The sequence below is a fragment of the Fukomys damarensis genome, unplaced genomic scaffold, assembly GCF_012274545.1.
Source record: "Fukomys damarensis isolate Sample0158 unplaced genomic scaffold, DMR_v1.0_HiC HiC_scaffold_14, whole genome shotgun sequence".
Taxonomy (NCBI): Eukaryota; Metazoa; Chordata; class Mammalia; order Rodentia; family Bathyergidae; genus Fukomys; species Fukomys damarensis.
Window position 1 is genome coordinate 10016664 of NW_022900926.1, and position 21414 is coordinate 10038077.

The 21414-nt window shown below is 37.0% G+C and overlaps 1 protein-coding gene and 1 long non-coding RNA gene across 5 annotated transcripts in view; one reads left to right on the top strand and one right to left on the bottom strand.

Annotated features, from left to right (window-relative positions):
• Lama2 (laminin subunit alpha 2) overlaps nt 1-21414 on the top strand; it is a 563701-nt gene that overhangs the window by 450518 nt on the left and 91769 nt on the right. For all 3 annotated transcript variants that reach the window (XM_033763224.1, XM_033763225.1, XM_033763226.1), the window contains 5 exons: nt 477-639; nt 1535-1745; nt 10430-10546; nt 11405-11568; nt 12880-13018. In XM_033763224.1, the coding sequence (XP_033619115.1) occupies nt 477-639; nt 1535-1745; nt 10430-10546; nt 11405-11568; nt 12880-13018 (794 nt within the window). The remainder of the gene's footprint in view (nt 1-476; nt 640-1534; nt 1746-10429; nt 10547-11404; nt 11569-12879; nt 13019-21414) is intronic.
• The window catches only part of LOC117286003, a 71253-nt gene continuing 61388 nt past the window's right edge, over nt 11550-21414 (bottom strand). The window contains exon 3 of one of the 2 annotated variants that reach the window (XR_004517123.1): nt 11550-11613. This is a non-coding gene — a long non-coding RNA (uncharacterized LOC117286003). Of the gene's footprint in view, nt 11614-14197; nt 14590-21414 lie in introns of those variants that run through there. The other variant, XR_004517122.1, reaches the window with a different exon arrangement.

Sequence of the window (21414 nt, forward strand, 5' to 3'; positions counted from 1 at the left end):
TTTAAAAAGCACCCACAACAAACATGAGAGAACTCTGTGAACACAAAGGCAGGTTCACGTTCAGAGACCGTACTGCTAGTCGCCTTTCCGTACTCAGCATTCTAGAGCTGCCTGGATATGACTGCGTCCTCAGCGGTGCAGATCGTGATCTTTCTGTTCCCGAGGGTTGTACTACCCATCTCGTTTTTACTTCGTACCTGGAAGAGGGTTTGACCTACTTCTTTGTTTTCCTTCCTCTTCAGGTTGAAAACACTGTACTTTAATTAGCCCCCACAAGAAATCGAATGTGGAGAATGACACCACATTCCCTTCATGGTTACTGCCTGTCCTCATACCTGCCTCTGTTTCCCAGCAGGAACACCACTGGCAAATTACACTTCTTTCGGAGATGGTGGTAAAGAGCAGATGTTGAACGCCATTTTTGCCTGTGACACTTTTGTTTCCTCATTTACAAAAATTTGTTTTGCCTCTTGTAGGTGTAAATGAAAAAGCTGTAAAACTAAATGAAACTCTAGGAACTCAAGACAAGGCTTTTGAGAGAAACTTGCAAGAGCTTCAGAAAGAGATTGATCAGATGATGACTGAACTGAGAAGGAAAAATCTAAATGCACAAAAGGAAACTGCAGAAGATGAGTTAGTGTGAGTAAATCCACTGGTGTTTTTCATCAGATAAACTGAGCTTTGGACATTACTTACAGTTTTCTAAATGCCCATTACATGTGTGCAGAAGAGCTTTGTTTTTCTGATATGGAGATGTTTTCTATTTATCTTTCATTTGCTTAGTTATGCCTTGTCTTGCTCTAAAATGAACTACAATTATAGTTTTGCCTATATAAAAATAGTCCTCTAAATGATATTTTTGGGAGTTTCTATTCTGCACTTAGCCCAGTGGGCTTGCTATATTAATTACTTGTATCAAGGACTTTTAAATTATCAGTAGATTTTTTTGTTTTAATAAGACCACCTTTGGGTAAATAAAGCTTATTACTTCACCAGCCCAACCTACACATTATTTCTTTAGGAAATATTAGAAAGTTAAACTCAAAGAACTCTCAGATCATTCAGTTGGGAAAAAAAAGAAAAACAGATCAAAAAAGTTACTATACTAGCAAGGAAAAAAATACAGAGCTCTGTGAGCAGTTTCTAAGCACATATGTCAATATTCATCTTTTATGTTCAAAGTTGTAGAGAAAATGCCTCATTTTGGTGAAACAAGTGGCTCTTTTGTTTTATAATGTGAAGTGAATCACAAAACTCATTTCATCTATCATATTAGGAAAGTGACATGAATGCCTTTTGAGTAACAGTGTTATAATAATTTTAAAAGATGGGAAATCTTGCATTAATTTAAATTTAACAGTTTCCCCCTCTCAGAAACCAGTTTGCGGCTTGATTCACTACACAGTGAGGCTGCTTTGGCTGTCTTTTTTCTGTCTTTAACCTTTTTCGTGTTAGCATCCCTTTGCAGCACGGTTGAGTATCGGTAACCCAGGTGCTAATGCTTCCTGTCTGTGCTTGGACTGGGCATCTGCAGAGCTTCAGAGGGCCTGCTGATGAAAGTGAACAAGCTGTTTGGAGAGTCCAGGGGCAAAAATGAAAGAATGGAGAAAGATCTGCAGGAAAAGCTGGCTGACTACAACAACAAACTTGATGACGCTTGGGACCTGCTGAGAGAAGCCACAGATAAAATCAGAGAAGCAAACCGTTTATCTACAGCCAATCAAAACAACATGACTGCTCTGGAGGTGAGCTGCCATCACCAGTCCTGGAAGTAGTGTCCTCCAGAACAGGAAGTAGGCTTGAGACGAAGAAGGACAACTCTGAAGGGAGCCTTCTCAGATGCAGAATACAAAATGTGTATATCCTTAATGACCATTCCCACTGAATCATATAAAATCTAGATAATTTAGATTTCTGAAGATTTTTAAAGTCAGAATTCCATAGTGGTTGAAACTTTTTCCTAGAAGTTAGGGGACTTTAGTCTCCTGTTCCACTAACTTAAGTCTGATCAGACCAGTCAATGACCATTTCTGAGCATTTCTCAACTCTGCAATGAGTGCATTAGACTAAACTGTATCTACAGGATTTTCAAGTCCTGATATCATATGATTCTGTAATTCACCCAACCTAATCCAGAAACCTGGTTCAGAAACCTGGTTACCAAAAGTCACGGAAGTTCCCTTCATTTTTAGTGGAATCTGAGCAAGAATGAAATAGCTCATTGCAAGATCAATGTTTGAAGATAGTGGCTCCCTTTTGTTTTTGTAATGTTTTATGCAAATAATATCTTGAAAGGGACTAACAAGAACAAATCCAGGTCTGGGTTATTTTTGCCTCCTTTCTTGCAAGAGGTCAATAAATTATCAAGAAATTGTTGCCGAGGTTTTTAGATGCTACTAGGACTAAAACAGATTCTTCCATCCCTTCTTCTTTCCATTTTTTCAATTCCTTCTTTATTGTTAGCATGATAAATAATCACTTTTCATAAAACTACCTTCAATACATATACTGGCAAAAAGCTTATTTCATATTTAAATAGTCTTTCACTCCAGAAGCAAACCAGGGTTTTGGAAGTCTCTTAGCCCGACAGATCTGAAAGCAGCCAGAGGTCTTTCTCTCTCCTGACAGATAATTTTACCCTCAACCATACTCACCACTCTGGCCTAGTGTTTGCTCTCAGAAATGTTTACTGAGTGATAATGATGGCTGAATAAAGAAAAACTGGATTTTTAAATTTCTTGTTTCTCTCCATTTTCCTTTGGACTAAGTAAGAGAATGAATTAAATGTTTGAGAAGCTTTTTTATTCCTGAGCTTTTCTGCAGGCATGTTAGCCTTATTATTTTGGTGGAAGATGGAAAAGGGTCCATTTTCTTGTAACCAATATATCCAATCTCAGCCAGTTTGACGTCTGTGGACACACTGGCCATACTGGAGAGAAATCACTGTCTGGAGAGGTGGGAGACAGCCTGTCCCATCAAAGACTCCAGCCTGATGCACTGTGCAGGAGACATGCCTGTGCTGCCGCTTACCCAGAGGGGCACCTCTCCATTTTATTACAACAGCTTCAGAAATTAAAATTGCCTGTGTGGAAAGTGTCATGAGCACCTGGGAAGTATTTCATGAAGAATTATAGTGGCACAGTAAATGGTGCCTTCAGCCATTCCTTCCTTTCAGTGATGTTTAAAGCCTAGAACCATCATTCCTGGGTACCCCAGAGATGCCTGCAGCTTCCGTTGTCAGCACTGAAGTTCTTTTTGTCTTTTCATTTTGTATACCTTGCTTAGCTAAAAGATTGCTTAAAATTTACTGGGTAGGATAAATAACTACAGCAACATGAGTAATGCACAGACTATTTAAATTTACTAGTCCACCAAGGTTGGTATCAGAACAGCTTTAAAAAGAAATTGCCTGGATCATTTTAAACAAACATGCTGTGTGGGTTTACGTAGATTGAGCAGGCTGGTCTGGGTTTGGCCTGGTATCCATAGCTTTAGACTCCCTGGGTTCGTTTGATGTCCATGCTGTTTTAAGAACAGTAGCTTTATTTTGCACACTGGGATATATAATGAACTCTTTCTAAAATAAACCTCTGTGCTTGTACCAGTGCCTACACTGACCACGAGATAATTAAGACTGACCTCACACTTTTTTACTTTAAGGTGATAAGCATGTAACTTTTATTTATTATTAAAACTTGTATCAAGTGCCTATTACATTCAGAAACTGTGCTGAAAACAAATTTGATTATTCAGACATGGTTGTAATATGTGATTCTTTTATTATTATTATTTAGTTTATTGGTACTTTTTAAGTATACAGTACAGTTACATTCATCATTGGGATCTTGTACCTTTACATGACAGATCTTGGTTCTCATTTTTCCCCATACTCCTGCCTTCCTTTCCCCCCCCTCCACCCCCCCCGCTATTTACAAAGTCATATGTGGTTCTTGCAACAGTAGTCTGAACATCACCTAGAAACTCATTTAAAATCCAGCATCTCAGGCCCCACCCCAAACCCCTCAACTCAGAAACTCTGAGATGTCGGGCAGCCTGCATCTTACAAAGCCCCTCCAGTGGTTCTGAGAAGCCTTATGTTTGAGAACCAATGATTCATTGTGAATTAACTAGTCTGTGATGACGCCAAGTGACTTGTATCTAGGGAGAGGTACACATCAGCAAAGCACTTTATACACTTCACTGGTTAACATTGAGGTAGGAAAAGGACTTAAGTGAAGATAATCACCTCTGGTTCCAAAAGGGCTTCCTAGGGCTGGAGATTTAGCTCAGGGGTCCCACAAAACCTGTCTTGCAAGTGCAAAGTCCTGAGTTCGATTCCCAGTGGAAAAAAAAAAAAAAAGGAAAGAAAACAAAAGGGCTTCCTAGAGGCCCTGACACATGTGCTAGGCCCCAAAGGCTAAGCACTAGTTAGTAAGAACATAAAAGTAAAAACACTGAGCTGAGGATGTAGCTCAATGGCATTGTGCCTGCTTAGCAAGCACAAGGTCCTCTGTTTGATCCCTGGTACCAGGAAGAAAAAAAAAAAAGAAACAAAGAATAGTCTAGAAACATGGAAAAGGATATGTAAAGATAGGAAGAACAAAGGTAAGACATCTGAGAGAACACTGAGTGATTGGCTGAATTAGCATGAAGACTGCAAATGCGTGAGCGGACTGATAGCAGCAGGTATAGATAGGGCCCAGCCATTGTGGGATAAGAAAATTACTCTGTGAGGCTAAAGAATTTGATTTTTATCCTGAAAACTACATTAAGCAATTGAAATACAGAATCATAGATTAAAATTAAATTTGGAAGAATTCATGTAAACCGGGGAATTGGCTTGCATTGGAAAATAGTGTGACTTTAGGCTTGGGAAGTAGGCAGGGATAATATTTAAATATACTTTAATAGCTAAAATTTGGAAACAGCCAAATTGCCCATCAACTGGAGACTGAATAACGAAGATAAGTTTTTTTTGTATAAAATGGAGTACTACTCAGCCATAAAGAACAAGAAATTGGAGATATTTATAGCTAAGTGGATGCTCATTGAGCTATACTCTTAAATGAAATTAATAAGTCACACATGTGTAAATACTGAATAGTTTCTCTAGTGTGAAAAACAAAGTGTAAGGATCAAAATTTATTACACAATAATTTATTATTACACAATAATTGATATTACATAATAGGTCTAAAAGAGTAGAGGGAAGTGGGAGTGGTAGGGGAAAGGTGAAAAGGGAAAAGAAAAAATATGCCAAAAGAAAAAACATGGAAACAGTGACTTTGTAAACAGGGAAGGGTGGAGGGGGTGAGGGAAGGGCTGGGGAATGGGGAAAAATAAGAACCAAAATAAGCCATGTAAAGGTACAAGATCCCAGTGATGAGTGTGACTAAATTATATACTTAAAATGTACCAATAAACTTAATAAAAATATTTAAGTATATTCTAGGTAACTATTATATCAAGATGCTATTAGTCACCAGAGTATGAGGTTGGATAGGAATAATTCCTGGCTTCATAGAATTTAGATCCTCCTGAAAATTTCAAACATTTCAACCTTTCATTGCATGTAATAATTTGATATTTTCTGAGAAAAATCAGCAAAACATTTACAAAAACTATAGCATCATATCAGAATTGGGAGAAATTGAAAGAAAAGAGAGAACAGCATGAGGATGAACACAAAGCTCCAAAAGTGTAAGGTAACTTCAGGAAATGTCAAATAGAGCAGGGAAGATCATTCATAAGCTATGTAAAAGTCTGCAGCAGAAGATGGCTTTGGAAATGGCATTTGGAGCCAGAGTAGAGAGGACTTTGAGCACAGCCTGCCGAAGGATATGTGCTTAGAAGGGCATTTCCAGTGATGCAGAGAAAACTTGGGGGCCTGATGGACAGAAAGAGATGGGATTTGGCCCACACAAAGCATGGGCATTGAACCATCTGTTGCAAAGTCTGCCCTTATAATCTTGCTAAAGAAAAGGTTGCAAAGAAAGAGAAGGGTAAGTTGCTAAAGAATAGAAAGCAAGAAACTTTGTGCAGTTTCCTGAAGAATCTACCTTACCTCAGTTACAACAAAAGAAAAGTGGAATGTTTAACATAGCACTCTGGAATGAATTAAGATGTAAATAATTAGAAGTTAAAAGTAGAAGTATAATTAACCTTGATATCCAAAGAGAATGATTTAACAATTTATTTGTGGTATATTTTGAAGAAAAATTCTCTGTATACATGAGCCTTCTTATTTGTTCCTCAAATACTCTAAACTTTCTATCTGAAGTATTTTATATCCCGCATCATTCTCTGTCCATTCCCTCTTTTAATTCATTTGTATGGCATTTGTTTCAGTGTTACCTAAAATATGCATTCATTCACTTATTCATATTCTCCTTCCTCTTCTTCCTCTTCCCCCAGAGAAGGCACAGAGAACATGCCTTCTTTTCAACTACCCCCAAAGCCAGAATGGTGTCTGGAAAAAAGAAAAAATAGACATTTTTGATGCAAAAATGAAATATCATAAAACAAACATAAATAAATATTATCTCTATGCTTCCATCAATATTTGGGAATTCAAAATCGCCATATTTTCTTGTTTTACAGCTAGAGTCCATCAGTGTCTACTCTGAAATTAGACACACCTAAAATCTCTTTAATTTAGATCATTATTTCTGCTTTAGTATGATAAAGAACACATTTTGATCTGTGTGTGAAAATGAACTCCCTAAGTGATTCAGAGCTTTCCAAGAGATAATCTCACTGGTTTATGGAAACCAGCTCTTCACTTAACATATGTGTGAAAATATTCTCCTCTTTCCCATTGGTACATTGTTTTTATTTTATTTTACTTTATTTTTGCAATGCCAGGGATCTAACCCAGAGACTTCCACATGCTTGATAAGTGCTCTGAGTTACATGCTCATGTTATGGAAGGAATTGGTAAGTGACATGCACAGAGGCACAGAATGGAAGTAAAATAATGAAAGGTTTATTTTGTTAACAAAAGGCTGATCGCACTAAGAGCAGTGCCAGTGACTGACCCCCATACTGGGTTGCAGCTTTTTCTTTTACATATTTTATAGCCAGAATCTCATTCAGTTACATTTATCATTGGTTATATTTCATTTCCTCAGTTCACATCACCCATGTACAATTTATGGTAACAAGACAGTTGACTTTAACTCAGACATAACAATTCCTTGTAGTTAGGGGGTTTACCTTAAGATTTGTCTAGTTATCTATTCTAGTGCAGGAAGCAGGTGCTCAAAGTTAGGGATGAGGCTAGATGTCCCATTTCATGGTCAGTGCCTCCAGTGTCTGTTAATTTTGAAATAAATAAAGCAGATTGCTGATACAGACAGCAGAAGTCATTTTACATTTTCCTAACATTTTGTAGGCTTTTAGATTATTTACAAAAGTTCTCTCTAGCACTCAGCTATGGTGAAGTGTTTTAAATTACCCTGCTTTGCACAAACAAGCCATGTTGGAAGAAACAAACAAAAAAATGATTCTAGAATTTCTGTCCATAATAGAATTTTAAATAGGTGCATATAAAAATTAGGGGCTACCATTTGCTGTTATGTAAAAGAATATCAGACCTTTAGAAAAAAAAGGTATGACTTGAAACAGGGAACAATGGGACCCGTCCTACATTTGTTGGGAAGAGGACATAGCCAATCAAAACTTCCTCTGGGGCCAGGGCTTTAGCTCAGTGGTGCTCCTGCCTGCCTCACAAGTGCAAGGTCTTAAATTCAATCCCCAGTAACAACAACAACAACAACAACAACAACAACAAAAAACTTCCTCTGAATTAGCCAGAGCTGAGAGTGGTTGAGGGAACCACGTGTCACCAGCACAAGGACCAGGCATGGATGTCATATTCACTCAAAACTCTTTCTTGAGGAAACTCTTCTAGTTATTTGAGTTACAGAGATATGTAAGACTGATTTCATGGAATTTAATTGGAAATGAGGAAGCTATTCACTAACACAATAAATAGGCATATGATATGGCCAGAAAGTCTGGAAGGGCACACTGACTTATATAAGACAGGATTTCCTGATACACAATGTATGATCTGCTCTGTGGTGTCGCATGTTACAATCCATGTAGTGCCTGCCCTTCTTCTGCAGCATAGAGTTCAGGGCACTGTGCCTCTCCACTGTCTCTGTGCCACATCTGTGATGTTGTTTTGTCTCTGTTCATTCAGTTGTCTTTACCTATAGAAACCCCAGAAGAAGCAATTGAGACAATTCAATCTCTATATCTTTTAAATTCTGTTTTCTATGTTCTGTAGTTTATGGACACCTTTTAGCAGTGACGGAGGACATTGAGTACTTCCCATGATAATAAGCAACCATAGGTTATGCATTATGTGTTATGCATGCCAAAGGTTTGCCACCCCTGTCCTATAGAATATAATTCAGATGAGCCAATGCTAGAAGCAAGAATTACCACAGTAGTTAACAACTATATTTGTTACTGTGTGCCAAGCACTGTTCTAAGCCAAATCTTCTGTACTTTTCTGGGCATATCAGTCAGCTGAAGTTCTTTATTGAAGTGCAGATTCTGAGTCAGTAGTTTCCCAGAAGGGACGGCGAATGTAGATTTCTAACAAGCTTCTGAGAGGTAGCCAAGGTGTTGGGAAAAAAGGCCACTCTTCATGTACGGAGGAAGCATTTCCCGTGATGAGTACTTGCTCAAGACTTCATAGATTGAAGAGCCAATATATCATCCCCGCAGGCTGTGACTTGATAACTTTTAATCACAGTACTGTCTGTATAGAGAATGACTGGGATGTGGGCAGGTGCTATAGATAGATGGTCAGGGAAGTGGCCATGAGCAGGGAAAGGAGGAAGGAAGCAAGTCAGAGAACTGCAGAAGAGCACAGGTAAGAGAAAACCACAGGTGCCACATTCAGCAGCGATGAGGTCCTTACACCCACCAACTCCTCAAAGTGCTTGGTGAAGAGATTGGGAAAGGAAAGTATGAAAGGAGTATTATGCCAGTGCACATAAAAAATGTGATTTCTATGACAGAAAGACAGTCCTGTTGTAGTCTAGAACTCAAGATCTATCTATAAGTAGAATGGGTTCAGTTCTCGACTGCACTGTACTAACTGTATGAGATTGGACATATGAACGCATTGGTTCATGTGGGCTGCTGTAAGAAAATACCAAAGATCCGGTGACTTGCAAACAAAACAAAAACTTAATTTTAACAGTTTTGGAAGCTTGCAAATTCAAAATAAAGGAGCTGGCAAATTGCTATCTGGTGAGGGACTGCTTTCTGGCTCACAAATGCCATTGTTTTGCTTTTCCCTACATGGAAGAAGGGTGAACAAGCTCGCTCACATTTCCCTCATGATGGCACTGATTCCATTTATGAGTTTTCTGCCCATGGTCTCCCCATCTTCCAAAGGTCCCACTTTCTAGTACTAACAGATTAGAGGTTAGGATTTCTATGAACAAGTTTTGGGGGACACAGATGTTTGGGCCTTGTCATTTGTTCACTGTCCTACTTATTTCAAATGTGACAAAGACCAGACAGGGAATATTAGAATTAAATGAAACAAGCTCATAAACTGTCTGGCACATACTGAGACCTGAATAAATATAAACTACCATGATTATTTATGTAAAAAACATAAATGGCCAAAGCTTAAGCTTTAATTGATATGGTTAAACTTATAGGTAAAACAATGACTGAAAGAATATGAATGTGCCAGAAGTGCAAAGAAAATAATACACAGAGATGTGCTCCATAGGGAGAAATGGCAGGATTTCTCTCTCATTGATTTCCTTCTTCTAAGCCAGGACTGAGTTTCTTATAGTTTTGAGACAACCTAAGTTCCAAAGAAAAGCTGGAGTCTGCTCCAACTTATGAAACAGTCCATTAGGTTTACCCCTTCCAGGTGATAGTTTCTCTTTTGCTTGAAAAGTATTTCCCCTGAGTTCCCTTAAAAATCCTACTTCTTTGAATTTTACAGAATCTCCATAGAATAAATTTGCTTATGTTTAGGCTTTTAAGGGAGTCATTTGTATATAGATTTTGGAATTCCGTATGTAATTCCAATATAATTTGGTTACTACCAAGTGTTCAGGAATACATTTTCAGCACTTACATTGTAGTTAAAAATGGATGTTCCTGCTTGCTTTAAAGATAATTTTAATTGCTTAGCTACTCTCACATTACTCTTCTTCCCTTGGACGACTTTCCCAAGTGGGAAGGAAAAATCACCTGTATGGGGTCTGAATAGAACAACTTTTGGAGGACTAGCTGAGTAGTTCATATCATTCTCATCCGGCCATGTTGCCAACACGAAGTACCTTGTTTGCAGAGCTGTTAGGACAATTCAGTAGAGACTGTAAAGCAAAGCTGGGTGGGTTTTTCCCACATGGCATTGTGATGTTTTGTTCCTCCTGTGCTGCAGAAAAGGAAGGAGGCTGTTGAGAGTGGCAAACAACAAATTGAAAACACTTTAAAAGAGGGTAATGATGTACTTGGTGAAGCCAGCCGACTTGCAGATGAAATCAACTCAGTCATAGAGGTGAGTATTTCATAAAACTTTGTTTAAAGAGAGACAACACTGCCAGAGGGTCTCATAAATTGAGAAGGAGAGATCTCAGTAATATAAGTAAATACTGATATGTGTTCTCTTATGGTAAAACTTTTTTACCATATGTGGTATGGTAAACTTTTTGTGCTATGCCTTCGTGATCGTGTCCACCTATTGATAATAATTAGAATTTCATGTTGTTTTCCTGATAGACATGTGTGTTTACATAAGGATCCTCACACAGTTACACAACCTGGGCGTTACTTTTTTTTTTTTTTTTTTTGTAGGCGAGACTGACCTGGAACTCACTATGTAGCCCAGGCTGGTCTCGAACTCACAGCGATCCTCCTGCCTCAGCCTCCCAAGTGCTGGGATTACAGGTGTGCACCACCATGCCCGGCTGGGCATTACTTTTTCAGTGATGAAACAATTTCCTTGTTCCTAGAGCAGGACTTGTGATCTGTTTATGCATTATGTAACATTAGTTAAAATAGAAACGTAAGTCTACAAGCAGCCTTTTAATATACTGTCTAGGGTACAACACAGTGATATGCAGTAATAGAAATGCAATGTTCTGAAAGATCCTAATGACTGTCACTTATACAGTTATAGCTATAAAGTAAAGCTTTTTAAAAAGGTAAGTTCTCCTTGGTACACATTGGTTTCATAAAGTTCCTAATGTTTTTATTAAATAGCAACTTTTATTCTCTATGCTCTTTTTGCTATGCTAATAAAATTTAAGTTTTATGGAAATACTAAGTATATGAATTATATCACAGAGTAATTAATAAATTCCCAGAGACTTAGATTCACTTGCTTACCATGCTGTCTCTTCTGTGTGCACGTCAGTATGTTGAAGACATTCAAACTAAATTGCCTCCGATGTCGGAGGAGCTCAAGGATAAAATAGATAAGCTCTCCCAAGAAGTCAAGGATAAGAAGCTTGCTGAGAGGGTGTCCCGAGCTGAGAGCCACGCCGCTCAGCTGAATGACTCCTCCGCTGTCCTTGATGGGTATGTCATTTGTTGTTGGAAATGACTGTGGATCTTGATGCTCATCTGAAAGTTTTGACAGGCATAAAGGGTAGAGAATCACTTTCAAATCTTGATTTCTATAATTACAAACAAAAGAACGACATGGCCCTTGGATGGAGGACCCTAATTAGGAGTGTGTTGGCAAAGTTCCTCTGGAGAAGTATCAAAAGTCTGAGTTAAAAGTAGCTTCAAATATGGCTTGTTAGGAAGTGAACACAGCCTTAGGCTACACTTAGAAAATGATTTTTTGTTCTTTATTAGAAAGCACAGCAGTGGCCTTATTAGCATTTTAAATAATAGTATATAAGCACACATTCGCCTTCAAATTTCAGTTTTGTATTTCTAATGGAATCAAAACAGTTTATTGTTGAAAGATGCTTTTTGAAAACGTGCTCCTCTACAGTGGCCTTTCAGTCTGTTTTTCTCCCTCTTTAAAACTCCAGGGAGGTACTACACCCTCCCCAGTGGGGTACCTGCTGACTACAGCTGCTCAATATAGCATGTGGGTCAGAAGAGAAAGGGGCAGGAGGGAAGAGGTGTGTTACTTATACATAGCCCTCTAGATATAAACGGTCTGTTGTCCTGCAGTTTTGTGATTGGCATAACCAATACAATAGCTATCAGCCCCAAGAAAATTTTTCTCAAATGAATCTACATTTAAAACACATCAGATAGAGGACTTTGTTTCCACGCTTAATACTCATTAATACAAAGTAGAATATTATTGTTTGAAAAGTCCTAGACATTACATGTACAACTCATTTTATATCAGACTTTTGCCAATTTAGAGTAAAGACAGATAAAGGGAACTGTAAGCCAGGAGTCAGGAGACCTGGGTTCTAAGTTCTCAGCCAGGAGTATGTTAGTCCTACGACCTAAAATGAGCCATTCAACATTCTGAGATTTCTTTATTTCTTTATTTCCTCTGGAAAATGCACCTACCCCAGAGAGATTTTGCAAAATTCATTCAGTATGGCATCAGCTCTCTGAAACTGGCTGCCTCTTTCAAAAATAATGTGAAAGGTCATCATGCTTGCCTGCTACCCATGGCTGCTGAGGCTTCCAGAGGGCACTATGGATGTTTAAGATGTGTCAGTAGGATTTCATAGCTGAACTGTTTGGAAATATGTGTTTAAATTAAAAATGATAACACGATACCATCTAGAAAATACTCTGATTTGGAATTTTCATATTGGCCATGATCATTTGGAAGCCATGTTTATTAGTACTTGGAAGACCTTCATTTGAGTACTGACTGCTCTGGTTTCATTTTTTGGGTCATCCCAATAGAATCCTCGATGAGGCTAAGAACATCTCCTTCAATGCCACTGCAGCCTTCAATGCCTACAGCAATATTAAGGACTACATTGATGAAGCTGACAAGGTTGCCACAGAAGCCAAAGGTCTTGCCCTTGAAGCTACAAAACTGGTAAGAAACAAATAGCCTTATGTGCTAAAACCAAGATCAACATTTTTCACTACATTCTGAAACTAAATCTTGCCACCTGGAGCACATTCTGAAAAGCCCCAGTAATTAGGATACTTGTCTTGCAATACAGTCGAAGGCTTCTTTTCAGTTTTCTACAAAATAAATCCTCAGTGTGCTACCATCACACCACAACTCTGTTCTCAGGCATCCCCTTCTCATCAATGTCAGAATCTTTGAAATCAGTGCAAAAGCCAAGCACATTTGTGCCACTGGCTCACAGAATCTCCCAGAGAGAAGTGCGTCACTGTTACTCCAAATGTCATCAGTGTAAAAAAAAACAACTCCTTGAAAATTAATACCATTGCTTATGATCACACACAAGAAGTCTGACTGGCAAATGAGCTTTTTACCAAACACATCAAATCGTATACTTTTAAACTATTTACATTATTTTTATTCATTGAAAAACCCTTAGCCTATTACTGCAGTCAGTGTTCAGAGTATATTTAGAACTAACGTTTTAGAGCTTGGAGGTTTCAATTTATGCCACCTTATTTGAATATCATTAATAATGACGTCTTTATATGCAAAGAAATATTCTGCAAATAAGTTGTGAGATAAATCTTGGTAATACTATTTTAGATTAATAAACACCTTGCAAGAAGAATACTTTTAATTAAAATGGTCACAAGTATCACTTATTTACCCCTTTGTTTCACACACACGAGCTCCAAATATATCAGAAACTTGGAGGGAAAAGAAACCCCAATTAAATATTTGATTATGAAGTATACATAAATCAGATTGTTGAAGAAAGATTAATATTTTCTTTGCTTTGATTTTGAGCAAAAATATCATCTTGGATCTCAGAAATATTACAGATAATGACCACAATCTCAGGAGGATTATTCTGGGATCATAACGAGGATATAATATTCTACCAACAAGTACCACTCTTTCTGTTTTCTCTGGAATGAGCCCAGCCAATGTCATGTGTTTATTCCTTATTCAAAATAGTGATGTTATCATTGCAGGAAGTTTCCTATACTCAGTTATCTTTTCTAAATGCACTTAGATTTTAAACGTAACCTACATTTTATTCATTTTTTATTGATAGTATTCTATTATACAGGCTGTACTTTTCGAGTTCACCATTTTCACCCCATCTGCGTTTTTTTATCAGATGACCATTTCCAGCACGTATGTCCTAAGACCTAGAAACCAGCAGATACTTGTGAATGAATGAATTTCATTGTAACTGACACCTTCTATGCCCATTTGAAATCTTTTATATAAATAAAAATCTTGCTCTTGTCATTGTTTCATGCTTCTAAATATCTTCTAACGTCTGCTGTTAAAGACCCATCCGATTTCACCTACACTTAGTATTAACTTTACACAGAGGAAACCCTCAGTATTTTACCGAAATGAAACGTGTACTCACTTCTCCTGACCACTGCTGCTTTTACCTGATAAGCCAACCAATCCATGATAAGGTGTCGTGCATTCTCATGTGTCTCCACTTAGGGTTATTCCCTTTTTCCACAAGCCATGTAAAAATGATTGAATGTCTGAAAAAGTACAAGGTATGTGCTAAAGAGAATCACAAATTTATTAAATGGCTATCAGCAAATTTAAAATGGCAGAAAGTTCACTGGACTTATGAGCAGAATGAACTAGTGTTTAATTTTTAGAGGTCATTAAAATATAACTAGATTTTTTTCTGGAAACAAAATATATTTGCCAAACATTAAGTTGACCCTGAGATCTGGTGTTGTTATTAAAGTTACAGTCAAACACACAAGGGTATAATCAAAATTATTATTTATGAAAGAAGTCAAAGGAGAACAATATAGATGAGTCTTCTACTCATTGAGTCTGGCCCTAGAAAGAAAAAAATGTTACAATGAATTGGAAAGAAAAATTAAAGAAATAAAGTGTGTATTTGCAAAGTAAAAAGAACTATTAGATAATAACAAAATAACACATTATCAGTGTGAAGAAAACAGAGATCAGAAAATTTGAAAAGACAAAATAAAGTATCAAAAATACTGTAGGGAGAGAAACAAATATATGGTAGAAATAACCTGTAATTGAGACTACATGTTAAAAGTAACTTCATGTTTTCAGATTTACTTGTCTGTTAATTAAAAATGGAACTGAAAGAAATATGAGAAGTTGAACTTCTATAAGTGGGAGAAGGCTATATACAATTTAAGTGTGTAAGAGTATTCTCATGCACAGTATTAATTGCTTGTTTTCCATATGAAATATTATTTTAAGAAATGAGGCATTATGAGAAAAAGCTGACACCATTTTCCTATTAGTGTTTGGTGGGGAAGGTATTACAAAGCATTTGTCTCCCTCAGTACAAATTCCATGAAAACCTCTCATGCAGTACTTCTCTTTGGTGAGTACAAGGAAAAGCAGAAAGGAAATGTGTTAGTCTTTAATAACAGGATGAGAATAATGAATAACTTTTAATTAATTATTAAACAATTTGTTGCTTTTATCTTTTGAGAAGATAATGAAAAGTCTCCAAGACAACAGAAAACAACTTTTTTTAAATTTCTGGGTCATAGTCAAACTTGAAACCTACATGATCAGCAATACATCGTATTTTTTAAATTGGTGAGCAAATAGATACCACATGCTGTGAGATCCTATAAACGCCACACTCTTAGCTAGCCAATATAATCTTATGGGATCACTGTCATATGTGCAACTCATCTTTATACAAAACACCAGTATGTGGCCTCTCCCTGTGTACAGAGAGACCTGTACTGTAAAGAACTGGCTCGGGCAATTATGGAGCCTCTCAAGTCTGCAATGTTCAGGGCATGCTAGCCAGCTAAAGACTCAGAGAAGAGTTCATGTTACAGCCTTGAGTCCAAAGGTAAGCTAGTGACAGAATTTCTGCAGAGATCCTCAGACTATTGAGATCTTCCTTCCACTGATTGGATGAGACCAACCCACATTATGGACAGTAATCTGCTTTACTCAGAGTCCACTGTTTTAAGTGTTAGTTTCATCAAAAAATATCTTCTCAGCAATTCCTGGACTGGGGCTTGGCCCAAACCTGGGTGCTATAGTTGCATAATTTTGTTACCTAACCATCACTAATAGTTATACATTCCATATACACCAGGTACAAAGATATGAAGTAGAGAATTTTCAATTAATTCTATAAAGGGTAAAAAGTAGAAAGACAGAAACAAACAAAAACCCATGGTGAATATAGAATTCAAAAGATGATTTACCTAAATCCAAATATAGAAGTCAAAATAACTGTTACTACTTGCCTCAAAAAATGAGTACTGAAATTTCAGAGGCTGAGCACAATTTAAATTTATGCTTCACATTTCAACACAATGTGTGTCACACAACTATTGTGCATGTTATAATGGCATGACACCATCTAGATGCCAAGCTTGTCATGGCAAAAAAAAAAAAAGGCAAAAAAGAAACATGTCAGCTCTTACATGTTGACCTGTGTGGCCTGGATTATATCTGTTCTAAGTCTATTTGGCCAAAATTAGTCATGTGTCCAACATAACTAAGGGAGGATGGAGAAATAGCACATAAAATGTGTACAGTAGCAACTATCTTAACTTCAAATTGTCTTCAAACCAAAATGCAAAGCAAATTAAAACTTCCAGTCGGGTAATGATTTTCACATTGGATTAATAATGTTTCATAAAGACAGCCATCTGTGTATGACTTACACAAAATACTGTGAAACCATAAAAGGACAGAAGGAACAAACAGGAACAGACACAGCAATGAAACTATAGCAAGAAGAAAGCTGCCATAGCATGCTTAACAACAATCACAATAGGGTTAACACTTGTAAAAAAGAGTTCATAGGGATAAAGAGACTCCCTGTAATAGAATAAAAAAAAAGTTAGCAGGAAGAATAAAAAGTGGTGAATCTGAAAGGCCTTAATAGCAAAGCCCAAGAATGAATGAAGAGGACCACATCAGCATGAGAAAATGGATATATTCATAATGATGTATTTGACGATGTCACTTAAAAATTGATAGGTCAAGCAAAGAAATGTCACTGTGCAAATTTGAAAAGTGCCATAAACATAATCGTTTAATGGCCTTATAGAACTTTGCAACAACTAAATAATTAATTCTACATGCACCATTGGATAAAGTACTCAAGAAACTTAAAAAAAGAGGCCATGAACTAGAGCACAAAAGAAGTGTAGCAAACCCTAATGATCCAGTGGTACCTATGCTATGTTTTCTGATCACAAAGCAATAAAAATAGAAACAGGTGCAAAAGTATTGCTGAAAATCAGTTTTAAAATTAAAAACACACTTCAAAATAACTCTGGGGTCAAAGAAAAACATAATTTGAAAAAAAATCAGACACAAGTTTAAATACCACACACTTTTTCTTATATGGGAATCCCAAAGTATAAATAAATTAAAGGGTAAAATAAAAACTGGATAATAGGAAAGACAGAGATAGATTTAAAGAAAGAGATGGAGAGTATAAAAAGAATTAAGATGTGCTAATATGCATGTCCGACTCCCCACAATAAATGTAATAATTATGTACTGCAGACATGTACAAAAAATAATAATTTAAGTTGCACAAAGGAAATTACAAAACACTTAACGGAATCAAAATGAAGCCTCACAAGTCTATGGCACGCAAATAAAGGAGCCCCATAGGTGATGTATGCTTTTACATACAGATTTCAGGAAAGGGTAAGAACCAAAACTAATGATCTGAGGTTTATGTTCAAGAAGTTTAAAAAGGTACAATGGAAGAAATAAAAATAAATGCAGAAATTAACGATGTAGGGAAAAAATTAGCCACGGTTGACAGAACGGAAAGCTGGTTCTGAGAATAAACAGGCAAATAAACAGAAAAGGCAGGGATAATGAAGTAAACAGGGAGAGGTGACACATAGGAACAGGATTAGAATGAAATGAGGATGGTAGCTGGATACCCCTGTGGAATTTAATCTGAATATGAATGTACCAGGATGCATAAGGCACTTATTCAAATGAATTTAAATACCTAAACGAAGTGGACAAGCATCTACATGAAAATTTAGTAAAAACAAATATGTAAACCCGAGTTAATTAAACCATTAAATGAAACAAGTACAACAAATTAGCAAAATCTACCAAAATTTTAAGAACTGCAAAACATTCCAAAGAGCAGAAAGAGAAGAAAAGTTTCTCCCACATATTTTATCAGGCTGCTATAATCTTGATGGCAAAATCTCTTAAAATACTGAAAAGCAAAACTATAGGATAACTATCTAAATAGAGATACAGAATTTTAAAAACAATATTGATAAATTGAATCCAAGTGTACACATATTTTAAATATCTGGACAAGTGGAGCAGAATTTTCCAGATATGTGTGATGGGAATACAGCTGTCTGAAGTAATTTCTGCATTTATCTGTATGCTTAAATTATTTTCTCATTAAATACATTTTGGGAGAAGAGATAGAAGGTCAGTCCTGCAAGATCAGTCCTGAGAGCATAAAAAATAAAAAAATTAAAAAGTAGGTTTAAAATAGGTTTGGGAATAAAACAAAATCCTTCACCCTTAACACAACAAGAGTCTCTATATTTCTTTTTTTTTAATTCATAATGCATGCAGATTTTAATTTTTTTAATGGAAATTGAGCCTGATAACTTAAAGCAATAATTCCCCAACCTAATGTTTTTCTCACTGCTAAGCTCACACCCCCAAGGGGAACCACTTCTAAATCTTTTCCACATTTCTTCTTCTGTCTCTCAGTGGTACCGTTATGGGGCCATTGTCGGTTTTTATTAACGTGGCACTGTTTTTTGGTTCCTGCTATACTGAGTGAGATGCGCTTCACTTAGGGTATCACATGATGCCTTCCTCCCATCCGTTCCCCATATGGGAGCATCACAGTACTTTGATGCTATGTTGCTCTCCATTTAAACTGATAGAGTTACACATAGAGCTCTATCTCCTGACCCATAAATGGTGGATTCTGCATGCATAAGATGAAGTTACTTGGCCCTCATCCTCCCGTTCCTTCCCCTCTTTCTGTCCTCTCTCAACTTCTACCCCTTTCTCTTCCATATTGTCAGAGTCCATAATTGACACTCTATTAATAGCCATCATTGTCCCGTGGAAGAATGTGGAAATCTTTTCTTTCTCTGGAGATGATTTTTGTTTTCTCCCCCGGGGGCAGTTGGTGCCCGGTGGCTGCTCTGTGTGGGAGGGAGGAGTGGTACTGGCACTTCAAATAACTAACTTGCAGTAGATTCTGTCTTTATTCTCCTGCCTCATTCTCATCCTTGACCTTACCTGCTGTTTCTGAGCCTGACCTGCTGCAGACTCTTTGTACCACCTTTCAGCCTGGTACCCTACTGTGCGAGGTGTGGACACAGTAACTGAAAGATTGCGGTAGTAAGTATCTGAAGAGCCCCTTTGGCACGGCTGGCGGTGCCGTGCTGCTGCTGAAGGGAAGGTTCCTCCCAGAGGTCAGGCACTTCTTTCTGATCCAGTCTTCTCTACTCATGGCTTTATTTCCCGCTGATCTGCCCTGCCCTGCGTGGTCACTCCTCTTTGGTCTCTTGGCACTATCCTCTAAAAAGGTTCAAACTTTGGCTCAAAATTTAAATTAAATATTCTGTATTTCTGAGTGGTCTCTTGCGTTTTTACATTTTATGACCTTCCTAGGCAAACTACACTTGAGACCTCCCCTATTCTATGCAGTCATGGGGTGCAGGCTAAGAGGATTCTCCCCTGGGCATAACGGGAGCGGCACCTGGCCAGGCCCTTGCCCCTCCGTGTGCCCCTCTGTTTCCGTGGCCTGGTATCTATAGTGTTTTAGTTTTTTGCTTTTTCCTTTTCCCAAAAACACCTATCTCCAGAATTACAATTTAGCCTGACAATAAATTCCCCAGTGGACAGAAAAATGCACAAGCAAAAATGGTCCTGAGTATTTTACCCTTTCCGTATTTCGCAGCATTATTCTGTGGTTTGCAAGTAGGTAGTACTTGGTATACAATAAGTGATCACTGAATGTAGTCTCTTCCCTCCCCTCTCCAAATACTGATGATGCAAGATGACTGAAACAGCCATGATTCAGAGTCTGAATCCGTTTGACATTTGTGTTACCACAAGAGAAAGGGAAGAAAAATTCAAATAAAAAGTCAAATTAATTTCTTTTTCTAGTTAGACATTGTTTCTGAATATTTGTTTGAATGTAGATATCATGTAGGCTTTTTTTAATTGATCAGAATCAGGTATAAGTGGTGTGCTGAAATCTGATAAAGTTGGGAAAAAATCTAGCTGGTCAGAATTTGGGGATTATAAATTGAATGAACCTCATCTAGGTAATGAATTGCCTGCTAATCTAAAACCTTTCCAAGAAACATTGTATAGCCTATTCTGCTAACTCTAAGGGCGTAAATCCTATGGTGAATATAAGTTCCAAATATTTTTGTACCAACAGATAATTTTTGCGTAACTGTTTTACAACTTATCAATATCACACACAATTAAAAATACTCTGAAAAGATTGTATCTTTAAAAATGTATTTAGGTCTAGATTCCACTGTTTCTTCTGAAAATATACCTCATTATAAAAAGAATCTTACCCCTGATTTTTAACAGTAATCTGACACCAAAGCATGAGTTTTGATGATATACACTTCACACAAACACATTGCAGTCAATCACCAGACTTTTAAGTACCTTGCACATGTTAAGTAGTTCTCTTTATGGAAAAGTTTTTACATTTAAAAATTGTTTAATTTAACTTATTGTTTTGGCATATGCACCTTTCTGGAAACATGAAAATCTTATCTTTTTTAATGAACAGTATAAGCAAATTTTAAACTTGTATTATAGAAAATAAATCATTGGTCTGTCAGTTTACAAGCCTGAAAACTTACCTTGAGGTCACCTTTGTACATCTTCCTGGGGCAGCCAAACACTTATTATTTCTCTGCTTCCATCATGGAAATAATCAATTTTTTTTTTTTGCAGGTGATTTTTCTGGTTTATCTCTCCATTCTATTCTACTCTAACTCCACCATGGAAAACATAGTCATTTCATTCTTAATAGAATTTACTGTGGTGCTTGAAATCCCTAAAATTTTTGTTGGGGAACTTAATAAATTTATTCATCAGTTAATCAATGACATTGTGCTTTAACAAGAATCACTATGAATATTTAACAAATAGTAGGGAAAAGAAAACACATATTAAAATGCAATTAAGTGCCAAGCCCTGTATAAAATCTTTATAGATTTTCCCTTTTCATTTTTACTGTATATTTCCTACTCTGTCTTAAATTATTTCACATTTTTCTGAATGAATATGAACTGATGATAATACCCAAACTTACCTGTAACTATAAGTTCAATTTTGTG